The 19,510-nt window shown below is 37.3% G+C and overlaps 1 protein-coding gene across 1 annotated transcript; it reads left to right on the top strand.

The window, feature by feature from the left end:
• Nucleotides 1-15,852: 15,852 nt before the first annotated feature.
• On the top strand, nucleotides 15,853-18,813 carry LOC110752404 (RNI-like superfamily protein). The gene is made up of 6 exons (XM_021953048.2): nucleotides 15,853-16,032; nucleotides 16,117-16,247; nucleotides 16,411-16,580; nucleotides 16,933-17,010; nucleotides 17,608-17,752; nucleotides 18,260-18,813. Exons 1-6 carry the CDS (start codon nucleotides 15,927-15,929, stop codon nucleotides 18,671-18,673), a joined length of 1,044 nt encoding a protein of 347 aa, XP_021808740.1. The 5' UTR covers nucleotides 15,853-15,926; the 3' UTR covers nucleotides 18,674-18,813.
• The last annotated feature ends 697 nt before the right edge of the window (nucleotides 18,814-19,510 follow it).

The raw sequence follows: 19,510 nt of genomic DNA, 5'->3' as shown, positions 1-19,510 counted from the left end.
AATGTGATACTTGTATCTTGGCCAAGAGCCACAGAACCTCTTATCCATTAAGTACAAATAAAAGTGTTGCTCCATTTGCTTTGATACATTCTGATGTTTGGGGTCCTTCACCTATCTCTACAACTTCTGGCTTCCGGTGGTTTATTACCTTTGTGGATGATTGTACCCGCATGACTTGGCTCTTCATGATGAAAAATAAAACTGATGTGTTCCCTATATTTTAGTCATTTCACAAGCAAATTGAAACTCAATTCTCTACCAAGATTCAAGTCCTTCGTTCTGACAAGGGAGGTGAATATATCAACCATGATTTTCAGACCTACGTCCAAATGCATGGCATCATCCATGAGACCACTTGTCCTCAAACTCCTCAACAGAATGGTGTTGCGGAAAGAAAAAATTGACACCTCCTTGAAACAGCACGAGCTCTTTTGATTGGAGCTCATGTTCCTCGCCACCATTGGGATGATGCTATAGTCACTGCGGTCTACCTCATCAACCGAATGCCTTCCAAAGTTTTAGACTTCCGGACTCCATTACAAGCACTTGCCCAACATGGGCCCTTGCCCTCTGTTCAGATGCTTCCGCCCCGAGTCTTTGGTTGTGTGGCATTCGTACACCTCCATAAGAATCAACGTGGCAAGCTTGATCCATGTGCTATCAGATGTGTTTTTGTAGGCTATGCTGCCCATCAGAAGGGATATCGATGCTATCACCCCTCCAGTCATCGTACATATGTCACTTTGGATGTCACTTTTATGGAGTCGGAAATGTTTTTTCATGATCCGATGTCCAACTCTCCGCCTCACAGAGACATACAAAGAGAACCACTGGGCAAGGAGGCCCTGGAAATTCAAGAACTTGAAGATTAGAGCAAAATGGATCCCAAAAGTCCAGAAGAAAATATAACCTGCCCAAAAGCGACCGGTCTCCAGGAGCCTAGTGTTGCGTAGATACAGCTTCACCAAAATGGATTCAGTTGCATCCTCAACTTGTGATACTCGCAAGTGCACGAGCCGTTTGGTAGTATAGCATATGTAAGTGCGAGGTCGATCCCACGAGGATTGGTGATTGAATGATCCAATTTATTTTTCCTACACAAAACAGAAATGAAAAAGAAAGGAAATAAATAAAACAAGGAAGAAAGAAATAACTAACTCAAGCAAATAAGTTCCCAAGTTCAATTAGATTAACGGATTGATTCTAGCTAATGTATGATTAAGCCATGGTGTTTGGTCATAACCTTGTGTTCCTAATTCCCTAATTTGATCATTTGTTGTCTAACCTAAAATTAAGCATTAGGAACCCATTAAGCATAGAAGAACAATTTAAACAACCAAGCATGTATCTAATCCCTGTTGTCGAATGTCCATACATACTCTTCCTATTCATAGTTCAATTCGAATTAAAGCATGGTGTATACTCTTAATTCAAACCAAGATAGCTAACATGCAAGCCTAAATGGTGATCAATCATTCAAACAAGCATATTAACTTATAAGCATAATGAATAAGAACAAAAACCATAATTGAAACTTGGAAACTAATCAAACTTGAAACTAAAGAAAAGAATTTACATAACAATGAAAATTAAAGTAGAACTTGGAAAGACTTAAAGGAAAATTTCAGCACAAAGATCTCATTATAACAATTGAAAACTAGAAAGAGAAACTAAGAGAATTTGAGGGAGAGAAGGGAAGGGAGCTCTAGAGAAGTGTTTGAGAGCTCCCCCCCTTGGGGTGTGTTTACAAGCTTGGGAAACCTCACTATATATAGGCCTAAGGAAGCTGAAAATCTGAATTAAGTATGGCTAATGCATACAATACTTGTTTTATAAAATCTGAAATGGTTGATGCACTTCACTAATGCATACAACACTTCCATTATAAAATCTGAAATGGTTGATGCACTTCACTAATAAATCCCACCAGCAGCCCTAGCTCATCTTCATGTCACCATGACCAAGCTTCCAACCAGAAATAATAGCTCATCCTGAGGTCAGCATGACCAGCAACTTCAAGGGCTTACCAATTGGGCTTCCCTTAAGCAAATTAAGACTTTAAGCGCTCAAACTTGAAGTTCAGAATGTCTTCTTTCCAGCCATATATCATTTGGGCCAATCCAAGGTCGGAGGAGGAAGTTAAGGCCAAAACAAATTGCTAACTCATTTTGCGCGCTGATAAAATCCATCCTGAGCATGGCTCTGTGTTTGCTAGGTAACAGACTCCATATTTATCCAATGGGGCTGAATTTTGGATATGTTATATTACACACCCATTGGAACAACTTTCATGAAGAATGTGGCCTCATTCGAGCTATGTAGGTTGTTGAAACAAAGCTTGCAATATGACCTACGGAACTGGACTGGCAGGGGGCTGTAGCCAAAATGAGTTTGTCTTTAAGCTCTTCATCCATTCATCCAAATTAGGCCTTAACATGCTTGAATTGCATGAATTATGCTCTCTAAAGCCATCATTATTACCTAAAGCTCAATGAACTGAAAGATAAACACAAAAAGGATTAAAAGCACAAGTTTAACTCAAAAACATAACCAAATCATAAGCTAGAAGGGTACAAAATGATATACAATTATGAACCGATCACCTAGCGACCGGTCGCATAGAAGTCCTGAAGGAAAAAATCGAGTCTGCCCAAAAGCGACCAGTCACCAGGAGCCCAGCGACCGGTCGCATCAAAGCACTGAAGCTGAAATTCGAATCTGTCCAGAAACGACCGGTCGCCAGGAGCCTAGCGACCGGTCGCTTCCAAGCACTGAAGCTGAAATTCGAATCTGTCCAGAAACGACCGGTCGCCAGGAGCCCAGCGACCGGTCACTTCCAAGCACTGAAGCTGAGGGTCGAATCTGTCCAGAAACGACCGGTCTCCAGGAGACCAGCGACCGGTCGCTCCACAGCAGAGAGCACAATATTTTTTCATACTTCACCGACGATGATGATGAAGACCCCCCTCACATCTCAGTACTAGCTGATCAATCTCATGAGAATACTCCTGAGGTACGTGATTCTACTACATCTACTGTTTTAGTTGATGAAACTGTTAGATATCAATTACCCAATAGACAGAACCGTGGAAAACCACCAATCCGGTATTCACCGGATCATGGCAAAGCATCGAAGTATCCCATTGCAAACTATGTTTCTGCGGAAAAATTATCTGCACCCCTCCAAGGCTTTGTACACCAGTTATCTGCAATTCATATTCCAACCAAAGTGAGTGAGGCATTGAAGGATCCAAAATGGGTTCACGCAATGAAGGAAAAGATGCATGCTCTGGAGAAAAATCACACATGGACACTGGAGAATTTACCTCGAGGAAAAAGGACTGTCGGATGCAGATGGGTTTACACCTTGAAATACAATGCTGATGGGTCAATTGAACGTTACAAAGCACGACTTGTGGCAAAGGGATACACGCAAACATATGGTATTGACTATGAAGAAACCTTTGCCCCGGTTGCAAAACTTAACACTGTTCGAGTGCTATTGTCCCTTGCAGCAAATCTTGATTGGCCTCTCCACCAATTTGATGTGAAGAATGCCTTTCTCCATAGAGAACTTACAGAAGAAGTCTACATGAATATCCCACCAGGATATGTTACATCTACTCCTACTAATGTGATGTGTAGATTACGAAAGGCATTATATGGATTGAAGCAGTCTCCCCGGGCATGGTTTGGGTGTTTCACCTTGGCAATGAAGAATTATGGTTTTAAGCAGAGTAATTCTGACCATACTCTGTTCTTAAAACACAAGGGAGGAAAGGTAACAGCTCTTATCATTTATGTCGATGATATGATTATTACTGGGAATGATAAGCAGGAAATTTCTCTACTCCAACAATGTTTAGCAAAGGAGTTTGAAATGAAAAATCTTGGTGGACTCAAGTACTTCTTGGGCATTGAAGTTGCTCGATCAAAGCAAGGCATTTTTCTCTCACAAAGGAAGTATGTTCTAGACTTATTGGCAGAAACGGGAATGTTAGATTGCAAACCTGTGGACACTCCAATCGTTCAGAATCACCGCCTTGGGGAATATCCCAATCAAGTACCCACTAACAAAGAAAGATATCAAAGATTGGTGGGACGACTGATCTACCTATCCCATACCCGACCCGACATTGCGTATGCTGTAAGTGTTGCTAGTCAGTTTATGCATTGTCCAAGTGAAGATCATATGGATGCGGTTCTTAGAATTCTTAAATATTTGAAGTCCGCACCGGGTAAAGGACTTATGTTCTCTAAAAATGGTCATCTGAATATCAGTGGCTATACAGATGCAGATTGGGCAGGGAATGTCACTGATAGACGATCAACATCAGGGTACTTCACATTTGTTGGTGGTAACTTGGTTACTTGGAGAAGCAAGAAACAGAATGTTGTTTCTTTGTCTAGTGCAGAAGCCGAATTCAGAGGAATGACCAAAGGAATTTGCGAACTCCTTTGGTTAAAGAAATTGCTTACAGAGATTGGATATGCACCTACATTAGGAATGCATCTACAGTGTGATAACAAGGCTTCAATATCCATTGCACACAATCCAGTCCAACATGATCGTACTAAACATGTTGAAGTGGATCGACACTTCATTAAAGAAAAACTTGACAAAAAAGAAATTCAGCTTCCGTTTGTCAAGTCCGAAGACCAGCTGGCCGATATTTTGACAAAAGCAGTTTCTAGCAGAGTATTCCACAACTCACTGATCAAGTTGGGCATTGGTGATATCTATGCACCAACTTGAGGGGGAGTGTTAGCAATATTGGCATCTTGTGTGATTGTCACCTTGTGAAACACAAAGACATGAAACACAAGACAACCCTTGTCTCATGGCACTTGTCTCATTCCTTGTTTTAGGGAATACTTTTCTTGAGCAATGTAATCCTTGTCTTAGGGAATGTTTCATGGAATGTCTTAGGGAATGTTTCATGGAATGTTTTAGGGTTATTACATGTATATATGTTTTGATGTGTAATAGAATGAACATAAGTTGAAATTAGAAAATATGCATAGCTTCCAAATTCTCTACACTCTCCATTATTTCTACTCAACCTTCAATATCTCCTCCTAATTTGACACAGTCCACTCGCGCAGACTTGGAGTTGAATTAATGGGTTTTTGTTGCGTCAGACTTGGATTGATGAATGTTTCTCCTTGATTTAATGATTTATCAGGTTCATTAAAAGATAATAACTGAATGTATTTGTATACGCTAGTAGGCTTCTAAATTTTATTTTGGATATCCTACTTCTCTTCCATTAATACATCCCTAAATAACTTAAATTCCTCAAATTATATTTCCCTAACAGACAAATGAAATTACCAAAAACACCTAAATTCCTCAAAAAATTTATTGTCCTCGCAATTATAGAAACACCTAAATTCCTTCAAATTCATTTAGGTCCTAAAATGAACAACTCTCGATATAACCTTCTTTTTTTTTTTTTTTTTTTTTTGTAAAATTGGATTATAGCACTACTGCTACAAAAAAGCTAATAGATGACGGATAAAAAGACGACATCAAGAAAACAGTAAAACTTAGAAGCCTGCTTCATCTCTCAAATTATGTTTCTCCAATATTAAGTGCCCTACTTAGACATGTAAAATTAGGGAGAGGGGAATTCACAATGCTTAAGTTAATCAAAAGAGGAAGAGAAAGAGAAAAACAAAAAGAGTTTTTTCTCCAAAAAGCAAACATATAGCAACATATATTAGTAAAAATCTGAGAAAATAAAATATATGAGAGAGGGACTGGGCCCAACCTAGTCCTTAGTTGGCTCCGCCCCTGCTCTTTTTAACATATATACACGTCTTTTAAAAAACGTTGTAAAATTGCTTGTTCTACAACGGTTTCACTCTAGAACCGTTGTATATTTACATACCAAAAGCTGATAAATTGAAGGAACCATTGTAAAATGGCAAATTCCACAGCGGTTTCAGGACAAAAGCGTTGTAAAATAAAAATATTATCATTCATAACGGTTTTAGATCTCAAATTGTATTAATAGAGGACGGTGTAGGTGAAAAATCGTTGTAGAACAGCAAATTTCACAACGGTTTTAGGAAAAAGCATTGTGGATAATGTCATTAGACTACGGTTTCTATAGAAGACTGTTGTAGTTTGCATATAATTTGATTGTAAGTGATTCTCATTTCAATCTACATTCCTTTTTAAGCTGAAACATTCATAAGAATTTAATCAAGTAGTAGTTATCCTTGATTATAGGCTCAAAACATAACTCACAATTTCATTTAACATAGCTCGGAAATGTATCAAATACTACAATATGCCAATTCACTTGTCAATATACAAGCGGAAGAGATTGAAAGCAGAAATACAAGGAATATATGTAACATCCCGGTTTTTTTATTTTGAAAACAAATGTATGTAATTAATTTCTGTTTATTTTAGTATGAGTAAATAAAGCTATGAGTTTTAATTGGTCATTAATTGGGTTTATTGAGTGATTATTCACCTAAAATCTTGTAATTAAAATTTAATGGCCAAGATTAATTTGTATTAATCAAGGGCCATGATTTCGTTTTGGTTCGGGTTTTCCGTTTTATTAAAACATTCTCACTGTTTTCCATTTTTGACTCACCAAACAATTTCTGGCCTCATTTTTGTTCTCTTAAAATGAAAACATGCCCTTAAAACATAACCGAATGGGCCCTAAATATTATTATTATTAGTTTCCATTTAAGAGAGCGTGAATTGCACATTATGAATAGACTAACTAAATAAAAAAAGTCACATATAAGTGTCTTTTCCTTTTGGTTAGGGTTTTAGAGCGACTAGATTTTTGCAAAGCGTGCGGCTAGGTTTGCTAGGTTTTCACAGTTCTCTTTGCTTTGGAAGCACAGCTTTGTTGGGAAGAAGAGTTTGGTAGTTTATGAGCCGAGCAGGCTATGTGAGTAATCTTCTCCACAGTTGGGGTCCTCGCTTCTCAGGCTTGGTTGGGAGGAGTCTTGAGTGGGCTCATGGAGGCTGTTGATGAAATTGTCTCTGGGATGCACAAAACGTTTGGAATCTCGGAATTTGAAGTTGTTGAAGTTGTTGGGGTCTAAGATTTAGCATCGCTTACGGCCAAGCCCTTTGAGAAGGAAGCGTTGTTTGGGACTCTGAAACATATTTGGCATATGAGGGAGGAGTTTACAGCGATTTCGTTCGAGGAGGTTTCACGTTTACTATTCTTCTTCAAGAACGAGTTTGATAGGAAGAAAGTGATGCGGGGTCTCCTTGGACTTTTGATTGTTGTTGCCTGCAGCTAAAGATGGAAGGGTAACTATGTGGGAACCAATTGTGAGTTCAAGCAGTCTGAGGGTTGGAGGTTGAGCAATATGGGCGGTGGAAAACTGCAGTGAAGGAGGTTTATAGTATTTATGTTGAGAATGGCATGAAATCCAGGAGGTTTGGATTGTGGGAAGATAATTCACGTCAGGTGATTCGTGACCAAGGCGTGCAGTTGTTTGGAACTTTGGAGCTGTCAGGCCTTCTGAGGCTGCATAATGGCCAAGATGATGGGGAGATGATGATGGAAATGGATGTGGACATAGAAGATATAGTTCAGTGCAAAACACTAAAGAAAAGAAGGATGGAGGTCGTTGGAGGGCACGAGGTTGATTCTGGACATCGAACCGAGTTCACAACTAAACGTTTTTGTGAGGTTTCGGTAACTACAAATTATAAGTTGGTGGATAAGAGTGATGTAGGGGGAGGTACTAGGAGTGGAAATAAAGGAAAACAGATTGTGATTATGGAGAAGAAGGTGGAAAGTGTGAGCCAATAATCTATAGCCAAAAAGAAGGATAAGTGGTTTCGTGTGGGTGGAGCTTGACCTAGAAGCAACCCTAAAAAGAGAGGGGGAGTGAATAAATGTGGGGAGGATAAGTTGGACAATTCTGTTAGCTCAACTGGACAATCTGTGATGGGTCCCTGTTCAAAGGGCCATCACGAGAAATGATGATGTTATGGTAGATTGTTCGTGGGTTGCGCAACCCACGAACACTTTGAGCTCTAAGATTTCTTCTATGAGATTCCGAGCTCTGATTTCTTATCCAAAACTAAGAAGATGGATGTCATATGGAAATGGTGAGACGACAATTAGGTATTGGCGTTGTTTTAGTATTTGTCAAGATGGTAGATCTGATGGTTTATCCCTCTTGTGGTAGCGTGAGGTGGATGTGAACATTCAATCCTTTTCATCCTGGATGCTTATATTGGTGGCATGAGGAAAGAGTTGTTTTTCGATTTATTGGTTTTTATGAGAATCCAGAAATGGGGATGAGGAAGCACTCTTAGGAGTCACTCAGACAATTGGCAAAGAATGAGGATGGACCATGGTTTGTTGGAGGTGATTTCAATGAGATTAATTATCAAAGCTCGCGAATATTTAGGCTGCCAGTTTAGGCCAATGGATCATATGCGTGACTTTGGTAAAACACTTGATGATTGTGGATTATCAATTGTGGGTTACAAACGACACAAGTACACTTGGTCAAACCAATGGAAGGGGTTTGAATTTGATTAATTTGGCCCCTATGATTTTCAATTCAAAAAGATTCAATGACAATCTCAATTTTTATCAACTTTGTTCAACTTCGGTTACTAGGGATGGCAAAAATCCCCATGGGGGCGGGTCCCTAACCCTAACGGGGGGAGATTTCGAGGCCAAACGGGTATCAGGTACCGGGATCCCTGAACTTGAAAAATCCCCGACGGATATAGGGGGATGGTATTGGCATCCCCATCCCCGAATCCGACCTGAAAATATATATGTTTATATTTAAGTAAATAAATATATAATTATAATATTTATGTTTAACCCCAAGTTAACCTCCCACTCCTAATTCTTCCTAATCTTCTCTGGAATTTCATATTGATGTGATTTTGAATAGTTGAGTTGAACTTTATAGTTAATTTGGATGTGTTGAATAATAATTTAATATGAAACTTAATGTTAAAATGTATGATAAATATTTTTTATGTAAAAAAAAATGGGGGATTCGGGGCGGGTATGGGGGATTGTCCACCGACAGGGACGGGGACAGGGATTCCCCGAAATCTATTAAACGGGGATGGGTTCGAGAATGGGGGCGGGGATGGAGAGTGGGGACGGGGATGGTATTGTCATACCTAGCCCCTACCCGACCTTTTGCCATCCCTAGTTACTATTAAAAGGGCATTTTTTGTCAAAATATTATTAAAAAATGATTTCCTTTTAAAAATAAAAACATTAATATAAATTTTGTTTTTTTTTTTTTAAAGTAAAAATTTAAAATTAAAATAAATTCTCTCTCCCATTTTCTCCTTCATTGGAAGCCATTTTGGAGGTTCTAGAAGCTCTAAAACAAGCCTCTCAGGGCTCGTTTGGTACGGTGGACTGTTATGGACAAGACTAAATCCTGGGACTATCTTGAATTAGCTCAGATTGGCCTAAGCTGAATTAAGTATTTACCTACGTTTGGTGCTTCGTCGGACTAAGAAGCTGGATTGTAAAAATAGTGAAGACCTATATTTGGTACTTTGTCGGACTAAAAAATAAATATTTCATATTTAAATTTAATTAAAAAATTAAACCTATAAATAAATAAATAAATAAAATTATAATATTTATTTTTTTGGTCAATTCATCATTTCATTAAACCCACGCTTGTTATTATTGTCTGTATGTAAAGTGGGAGAGTGAAACGTTTTCTTCTTCTTCTCTCTTCTTTATTTTTTTTATTCTTTCTCTCTTCTTTCTGATCTCATTTTCTTCTTTTCTTTTCTTCCTCTTTCTTTCCTTCTTTCTTCTCTCTGTTTCTGATTTCATTATTTTCAGCTTTTCTCTATTTGGAACTTCTACGAATTGGAACTGCTTTTCTCTTCTTCTTTTTTGGGTTTCATTATTCTTTGTTTCCGGTTTCTTTATTTTCTGGTTCTTCTCTTTTACCAATTCCCTAAACCCTTTCTGATTCGTGTTTTTCTCTTGTGTACAGACAGAGATGGCGAAGAGAGTTGGTTCTGGGTTCTGCGGGTGGCTGGGGTGAAGAAGAGAGATGGGTCTGTGTGTGGCTTGCAGGTGGTGGTCATGAGGGAGAACAAATTCGAGGGAGAAGGGGGAGCGTTGGGCATTGGGTTTTGCCAGAGTCTGTCAATTGGGTCTGTGGTGGTGGGGTTTTGATTCAAGGCATAAGGAAATCCAGCAGGACTCGCGTGTTCAAAATAGAGATGGTGCTATTTTGCGAACTGCATTTGGGGCTCACTGTATTAGGCATGCGAGTTTGGTTATTTTTTCACTGTTGGACCATGCAATCTCATTTAAGTTAATCCCCTCCCTTACCAAACATGGGTTTTAAGTGTTATTTAACTCAATCCAGTCTAGTGAGGCATAGTGAGGCCTACCAAACATGACCTCAAATGCTAATGGTCCAACAATCAAAGCTCTACTAACAATGGCTTCACTGAATTTGATCAGAGTATTATGTACCCTGGTCAATTGATAAAGTCTCCACTTGTTGATGGGATTAAGTTCAATGGTCCCAAGATCATAAGCCTCTTGAAAAATGAAGACCTAGAACATGGCCATAGTTTGCATTCTCCAAATGCGGTATTTTGGACGCAAGGAGGCCATTGATGCTATGCTTGAGGAGGGTGTGTTAGTCGAGTTGGGAGGAGAAGGGAGGGAGAGGTTTTATTTTTAAAATTTTGATATTTTTTTTGTTTATTTTAAAAAGGAATGAAGTTTTAAAAATTTGTGGACCGAAATGCCCCTCATTAAGTAACGTATAAGTTAGATTAATTTGACAAAATTGAGTATTGTCCTTGAATTGCTTCGAATGTATTGTCCTTGAATTGCTTCGAATTCCAAACCACAGGGACAAAAGTGACTAAATTGAAACCACATGGGAAAGGTAGGGTTTCGCTTTAAGTCTAGTTTTGGTTTCAGTTTATTCTGACAGCTTTACCTCTTGTAATAGGTTCCCAAGAGCAGCACACTGCTCTGAACTGTTTTCTAAACAGTTTCTGAAAGTAAAATTGATTTATGAATGTTATATTTATTGCTTTTATATTTTCCAAGCATGTTGTTAATAATTTATATTCAGATTTTAAATTGAGATTTGCTTAAAATGATTATCCATCTTTATATTGAATGGCTTGGAAAGTTGAGAAATGGCTTTAGAAACAATGTGAAAACGTGCATTCCCAGGGATGAGACACGTCAATGACATTCATTCGTATTTACAAAAAATGCCACCGCTTAAACCCCGCCACTGTAAACTCCATGCATTTAAATAGTCCCTTGCGATGCCGTTGCCTAAAATTAAATTACACTTCCAGCAGAACCATAAGACGCCCATTGATCTCAAGATCATTGAGTGGTGTTTTTTCGTTAATCTTTCTTGTTTTTGTATGTATCAAGGGTGCTATGAGTTGAAGAGGTGTTGTAAGTATCAAATAGTATACTAAGATAGCATTTGATGGGTCGATTGGCTCAAATATTTCCTCTCACCAATTTATGAATAGTTCCCATGCTAATTAAGTGACAAAACAACATAAACTTAATTTGATGAATGGATCGAGACATAGACTTAGCTAAGTTGACTAAACTTAATTATGATATATTAATCATAAGAATATAATACTTGTTCGATCGTTTACTGAATCCATGACAGGACTTAATCGTTGATGTTGTAGTAATAAATTCATATTATTGGGTGGCAAGAACAAATATGCCTTAAGCATACAAGTTGATCTAGGTACCAAATTAAAATTAACCCTTTAATAAATTGATCATTGTGCAATCTTGCACCATCCAAGTGTAGACATGGGCTCACAAACACAATAAACGTCTATTTATGTGTAAATTATACATGAACCGGTAACATGACATCAATATAAATGAAAAGTTCATTATTTGAATTGACTCTTAACATGTTGTGTTGAGAATGGATGGACATATTAAGCTATTGACTACGTGATTTGGACATTTTCTTTCAATAATGTTTCTTAATTATGTGTAAATAATGAACTTATAATTTGTCAAATGTTTTTTTATTAAGTTTTTTGCTGATTTTTATTATTATTATAATTAAAATTATATTGGAGTGTGAAACACATCCTGTCGTGTTACTTGTTTATTTTTTAAGTCAAATTCGTGCTTGGATTTTTTTCACCGGTTATCTCAATGGGTTATGTTCGCGTGAGCCCTTTAAGAAAGCAACCCAAAAAAAGAAGAAAGAAAAAAAAACATCTTTGACAGGTCTAACTTATGTGTGAATGTCTACATATAACATAAATAGGATGATCTTATTTTCAATATGCAGTTCAATGAGTTCAAATATATATATTTTTTAGGTACTCCTTCATATATTAAATAATATTTTTTTTAAACTATCTATTTAGCATTAATCATTTCCTTTTTATTTGACATACTATATTTGTACGGACAGTTTAGGTGAAGAAACAATTATGGGTTTGACTGAATTTTGTTGTTCTTTCCAAAATGCATGGTTCTTGAGGAAGGATATGAAATCTACTCAAACCAAATAGAAATAACCATACGTACATCAAATATTAGTCGGTTTGCTTTGCAAAAACGAGTACACTTCCATATCTAATAATACCAACAGTAGCTAGAGCTAAACAGTTCTCACAAACAAAGAAAAGAAGAAATTTATCTAAAGAAATGGAACATATTGAGCCACTTCCTCGGATTGCGATTCTTCCAGAAGATTACAGATTCTTTCAGCAGATTACATATTCTTTTGCCTTCATCTCGCTCACTGCACTGCACTTGCCACTCGAGAACAATAAAGAGATATCCCATATTTGTTGCAACACTCATTTTCGAGAACAGAGGCCCATGCATTTTTTCCATTTTTCCTCTCTCTCCATCCTACTTCAACTTCTGAGTGAGAGACTGTTGCATTGCCGACACACTTTGAGAACTTTTTACTTCTGTTGGGTATTTGGATTCGAGAAAAATGAAGGGACAACTATATGGAGGAAATGGAATGAACCAAAAATTGAAAAGAGAAATCAAGAAGAAAGAAAAGGTTCAAAAGAAGAAAGAAATGGCCGGGGAGGGTTCTTGATGGGATGAAAGAAATGAATTTGGATGGAATGGAAGGAGGAATATTTAACAAACAATGGAAGGAACAAAATATAAGCAATGGATAATGGATTGAACGAAGAAATGAAAAGAAAAAGCAAGAAAGAACAATGGTTACATGCTCCAGGGGTCTTGAATGATTCGAGCAGCCGGCCTTCTCCGTAGCCCCGGCTCCGGGTTGGAGGGCCGAGGAGTGAGGAACCTCAGGGGTTGTTCCGGAGGCGTCGTGAAAACATACTCAGTTGTGGACCCATATGGGTAGGAGTGGCGACAGATCGGACATTTTATCACATCCTTCAACTTCATGCTCTGGTGTTTTTCGTACTGTTTGTTGCATACCCAGTGGAAGTAATGTGAGCATGAAGACACTGATATGATTTGCTCGAAATCTACATCCTTCCAGCAGATTGGACACCTCCTATGTTCAGCATCATAGAGGGAACGCATTGTATCCATGGTTGGTTTGGTTTTCAAGAACGAAAGAAAAGACAGCTTCTTGATGGATTGATGAAATGGGGTGCCTCAATGATATGGAATGGGATAAAAAGTTGCATGAGGGTTTTACAAGGTTTTGTGAATTTTATATAGGTAGAGGCAGGGGCGAATGCACGTTCTTGATATAGATTTGGCTGTGGGCCAGCTGCCAAATCTTGCTTTCCTTTCCACCAAGCCTTAGCCACTTTCCTTTCCTTTTCCCAAAGGTTTATAGCTCTTATTATTATATATTTACCCTTTTACAAAAATCGATAAAAATCTAACCCATTTTTCTCCTTTCTTGGAGATACACAGACAGCAAAGCAGACTTTCTCAATGCACTCTGCCGAGTTTTTCTCTCAAATTCCATATTAAACTATTTAATTAGGTTAATTTATTCAATTAAAGTTTGTTTAGTAGTTGTCTTTTTTCTTTTTTCTTTTTCTTTTTATTTATGGGTTCAGTGCACATGATCTGGTTATATTTTGTCTTATTCTAACATGAATTCATGTGCAGTCATAAATAGAAAATAGGAAAATATGTGTCTTGATTGTAGCCACTTTCTCAAATTTAGGATGCTAGAGGATTGATTTCTTAGGGGGTAATTTTTGCTCCCACAAGTATATTTCCAACAACTAGATTGATTAGATTCTCATAAGCAAATTCATCATTCGATGTAAGAAATTAGAGATCCAATATAATCCGTTAAATCATCGAAACAAATTAAAATTGAATTCATTTGGACGGATTGGATTGTGGATCTTGCACACCCCTAAATACAACATATGAATTGGCCATTGAACGAAAAAGAATCTTGTTTGTTGATCCTTCATTAAGGGCCAGTTTGGCATTGCTGTGCTGTGAGAATAATCATTGTCAGATTTGCTGTGAGAGAAAGCAGTTTGGCGTTTGGTAAACTTTTTGTTAAAACTGTTGTTGGTATGGATTCCCGTATAATAAAAAAATGATTGCAGCATAATCATTAAATCCAGCGCCTCTTCGAAACTGATTCCTGCATAATCAGAAAATGAAAGCACCTTATTAGCTGCTTACCCTTATAGCTTTCTCTCACAGCAATTTTTAACAATAAGTGATTTTCTCATAGTTTACCAAACGGGTTGGGTTTTTCAAAAATTTTTAAAAATCACTTATCACCCCAAATAAGCAATACCAAACAGGCACTAAAACCTTAGAGCAACTCCACCCATTTGCCCCTTGCCATGGCAAGGGGGGGCTAGAGCAGCCACTATTCATGTGAATAGTAGTTGCCATTGCAAATAGTATTGTGTGTTTCCACCCATTGCCATGGCAAAGGGCAATTACTATTCATTTTTTTGTTTTTTTACAAATTTTTTTACCTCAATAATTAATTTGGATAGTATTTTCGAATAAGATTTTCGGGTTCCTACGTGCATTGGAGGACCCATAAATTTTTTAGCGGAGGTGAAATATTGACTAAGTATGAAAAATGATTTTTCGGAATAATCATTTTCTCAAGATAATTTTTGGCGGCTTTTGTTCCTTACACATCAAATAAGAAAACTTGATTTTATGGGATTTTAGTATGAAATATATATTGACTTAATGAGCCATCATTTTTTGGCTAAATCGTATTTTGCACTAAAACCGATTTTTCATATTTTGATTTGGTGGGAATTTGATTTTCTAGTATTTTTATTTGAATCCAAATGGGGGGTACTTCCTTATTTACATTGTAAACTTAAGTAAATGGAGTAATATAAAAATAAACAAAAGTAAAAGGACAAAGACATTTACTTAAATGTTGAAAATGAAAATAAGGTCTTGAAAGACATTTACTCATAATATTTTGGTATTTTTTACAAAAACAATTTCGATTTTTTTTCATAATTTTATTGCCAAAAAAATGCCAGCCGTTGGATTGGAGGAGGAGAAGCAGATCGGAGCGCCCAGGCCTTGACACCTGTCTTCTACCCTAAAAAAAATTTAAACCGTGTGATGACATCACGCTGATGTCATCAACCCTCGGGCTCGAGCTCAGGCGAAACTAGCCTTCGGGCCAGCCCGACTTCGTGGGTCCCACTCCCAGCTCGGGCTTGGGCTTCTCGCTGGAACTGAATTCTCCCCCCCCCCCCCTCCCCCCCAGACAGAGGCTGGGCTTACCGCTGGAGTTGCTCTTATACAATTGCAAAAGACCGAAATCCAAATCCCTGCATAAAACTACAAAACCCACCCCAAACAACTAAATATTTACGTATTTGCCCTGTATTTAACAAACCCCAATATGAACGAACATAAGGATATTTCTTCTTCTAAATCGGAAAAGTTGGGAGGACCATTTTGTCTCCTGCGACTTTGATTTTGATGGAAAAACGAAAAGCCGTCGCTTCTCTTGCAAATTCTTTGAACAATTTAGATTTGAATTCCAGATCCAATCCCAAGCCCCAAATCCCTCAAACTCAATCCTCCAGTACGTCCCAAGTTTGCATTTTTATTTCACCGCTTATTTCCCTCGAACATATCATTTTTGTACTTACTTCTATATGCATGGCAGGAAGGCAGCTTGAAAGGACCAAGTCTCCTCCCAGCTTACAAAGCTTGTGTCTTGGAGTTGTTGGCAAACATTTAGAGGATATAATCCCAGACTTGGCAGAGATTGCAATCAACTTTCCTCCAGATGTTAAGGTTTTCTATCCTTATTCATAAAACCCACATCAATTTATGTGTAAATTTGAGTATTTTTTGGGGAAAAATGTTCTTGGTTGCTTTATGGTTAATGGGTTCTTGTTTGGATGTAAAACAATTAACAATTTTTGGTCTCTCAAGAGTTTTCATTTGATAATGGTAGATGGCACTGGTGGCAATTGCTAGAAGAAGAATGTTACTCGACGATGATGTTATCGTCTCTTTAGCTGATCATACCTGGAAAATTCTTGACCTTTCTGCATCAGATGTTTCGGATTTCGGCTTAGCAAAAGTGGCTGAGATATGTACATCACTTGGAGCTGTTGATATTAGGTATTGGAGTAAATAAGCTACTTTTTAAATACTAACCAACTATTAAGATGTTGACCTTATCTTTATGATATACAATCTGTGAACTATGTATGCTTTGTATAATTTTTAAGTTCATCATAACCTTGAGCTATAAATGTATATATATTTGTAAGCAAAATCCTAGGTATTATATGTGATATGTGAGGAAGATAGTTGCGTGGGCATGTAATATGTGAGCAAAATCCTAGGAACATATGTAATATTAGTTAGCATTTGTTTTAATCGTTTAAGTAGGCATTAGCTAATACTTAAGGCATCAAAATGTCTTTTGGTTTTGAAACTCTGTTATTACACTGAGACATTTCTTCTGCAGCCGGTGTGACAAAATTACTACTTCTGGAGTTTCTGAACTTGTGGAACATTGCCTTTCATTGGAGACGTTGAGATGCGGGTAAACACCCTCTCCATAGCATAATGAAATGTTTTAAATTTTCATTACAAGTTTCTATAAATGCATCACTCTTTGTCATGGTCCAGAGCTTTTTGAATAATCCAAAACATTCAATAACTATCGTAGAAGTCGGAAGACATTGATATTTTTTTTTATTGAGTTTATGTGCATGTGACATGTCTTATTGATATATCAACTCTTATATGAACTTGGAATTAGTTCCCTCTTTCTTTTTAGCTTATAATGTGATGAGCTCACACTCAGTTTTCTAACTGCAAAGTAGACAAATGAAGAGTGATGTGTTTTTACCTTGGCACTGTAGAATGAATTAATAGCTATTTGATTAAATCAGATTTCTACCCTCTGTAGTCTAACTACAAGGTGCTCCCAGAATCGTATCCCCCTATTTTTTTGGTAACCATCATATCAAACTCTCTCCACCAAGGAGGATTGGTGTAGACTAAGTTACTCAACCCTGATCATTCTTTACTTTATTTTTTGTTCGTTCCATCCCATACTATTTTAGTGGCTCGAATACTGTGTTTGACTAGGAGTACAAACTTCATAACAGGCTATGAACCAAAGTTAATGTTGCAGAGGGAGCCCAAGGAGTGACCACACTGCACGCAGGTGCTTGGATATATTTAAACCAAAGTTGAATGATGTAGAGGGAGATTCCTGGGAAGAACTGAATACTGAAGAAATTGCTAATGGTGCACAATCATTGCGTTGGCTTGTGTGGGTATGTACTTAACATTTCCTATTATGATACTTTTCTTCATCAATGATTAAGTTCTTTGGTTTGATCTTTCTGACCACTATGGTTTGAGAAATTTGTGTCATCTCTTCATTTACAGTGTAAAAGCATGAATGTCTTGACTGTCTCTCTATTGTTAAACACATACATTATTAAAAACCACAACATGGTTCAGTGTCTGAATACTGGATCACAGAACGTTTATATACACGGTAACATGTTAGCACTAGTAAGTATAGGGATGTCTTTCAGAGTGTTGTGACAAAACATTTTCTGGCATGTAGAAATAGGAAGTGCACTTTTTTTTTACGAATTGCTTCATGGATAAATATGCGAACGACTTATGACTTTTCGATTGGCTGATTGTGGATTGTTAAGAACTGGTTCCTTTATTCACCATTATTCTAAGCGGGAGAATCGTTTTCTAATTCTTTGTCTGGTCCTGGCTATTGATAATTTCATTAGTAATCTCGGTCTCATTTTTTGTTGCAGCCAAAGATTGATAAAAATTCATTGGAGGGATTTTCCTCTGAATGCCCTCGCATTATAGTAAATCCGAACCCATCACCCTTTGGATTCAGGGGAACCCAAGTTCCCAGGGAAGCTTTGCCAGATATCCAGTTGGATGATTCTATTGTCAAGGATCTTGATCCCAAAACATGGGCATTGCGAGGTTTTACACTCAAGGCAATGCCTCCATCTCTTTCAAGCCACACGGAATTGTCAGTGGCTGAAAAGTTTAGACTTGCTTTTGTGGAAAGAGACACTCGGTTAGCTCCAAAGCGAGCTAAAAATGCAAGGCAACATCAGCGGCGTGCTGAGAGGGAGTGGGTGATGACGGATACAACAGCTAAGGCAGTAGCTTTAGCCTCACGAGCGAGCAGATCTGTACACAGTTGGAACTAACATATTTTGTTTGTTTGCATTACCGCTATAAATGTATCACGTTTTCTTCACCTTATTTTCTCTTTTGATTGTACAGAAAATAATCTGTAAGATATACTGGGTTTGATGGAGAAATGACAATTTTGCTGCCAAATTATGTCTGGTAACGTTTTGGGAGAATATTTTCAGAAAATGAAAACGAGAAAATGAATTTGTATTTTCAAGATTCGAGAATGCGGTCTAGTAGTTTAATAGGAAAACAGTTTTAGAAAATGAAAACAGGGAAAATGTATCTGGTGGTACAATTTGAAAATAACAAAAACAAAATTGGTTAATTATGTAGTCAATATGTGAGTTTCATACCAAGAAAAAAAAAATTATGTGAGTTATTTTTATTAAGCCTCCTCCAAAAAGAATGTAATATTTTTGGAAAATAAAAAAACAATAATCTTTAAAAATAGAATAATGTATTAAAAAAATTATCTTTAAAAATAGGCTTAAATGTCAAAATGGTCCCTGTGTTTTACCTTTTTGGCTAATTTTGTCCCAGTGTTAATTTGGCCAATTTAGTCCCTGTATTTGTATCAGTTAACAAATTTGATCCTTTCCGTAAAAATTATGTTAAAACCTAAAGAAAGGACATTTAAAATTAATTTAAAAATCTGTAATTAATTATAAAGATTTAAACTCAAATAATAATAATAATGCTAAAATGATTAAAACCCACACAACCTCAACCTCCAATGATCTCTACCCTTCATCTCTCTCTCCTCTCCGATCCATTGGCCTGAATGTCGTCGACTTTTGCTGCAGCGAGGATGATCAATTGGCAGTAGAGCCATCAAGGTTATGTTGACC

Source organism: Prunus avium, chromosome 4 (genome assembly GCF_965620075.1).
Source record: "Prunus avium chromosome 4, drPruAviu1.hap1.1, whole genome shotgun sequence".
In the NCBI taxonomy this organism is placed as follows: Eukaryota; Viridiplantae; Streptophyta; class Magnoliopsida; order Rosales; family Rosaceae; genus Prunus; species Prunus avium.
This window is presented reverse-complemented; position numbering and strand designations above follow the sequence as displayed.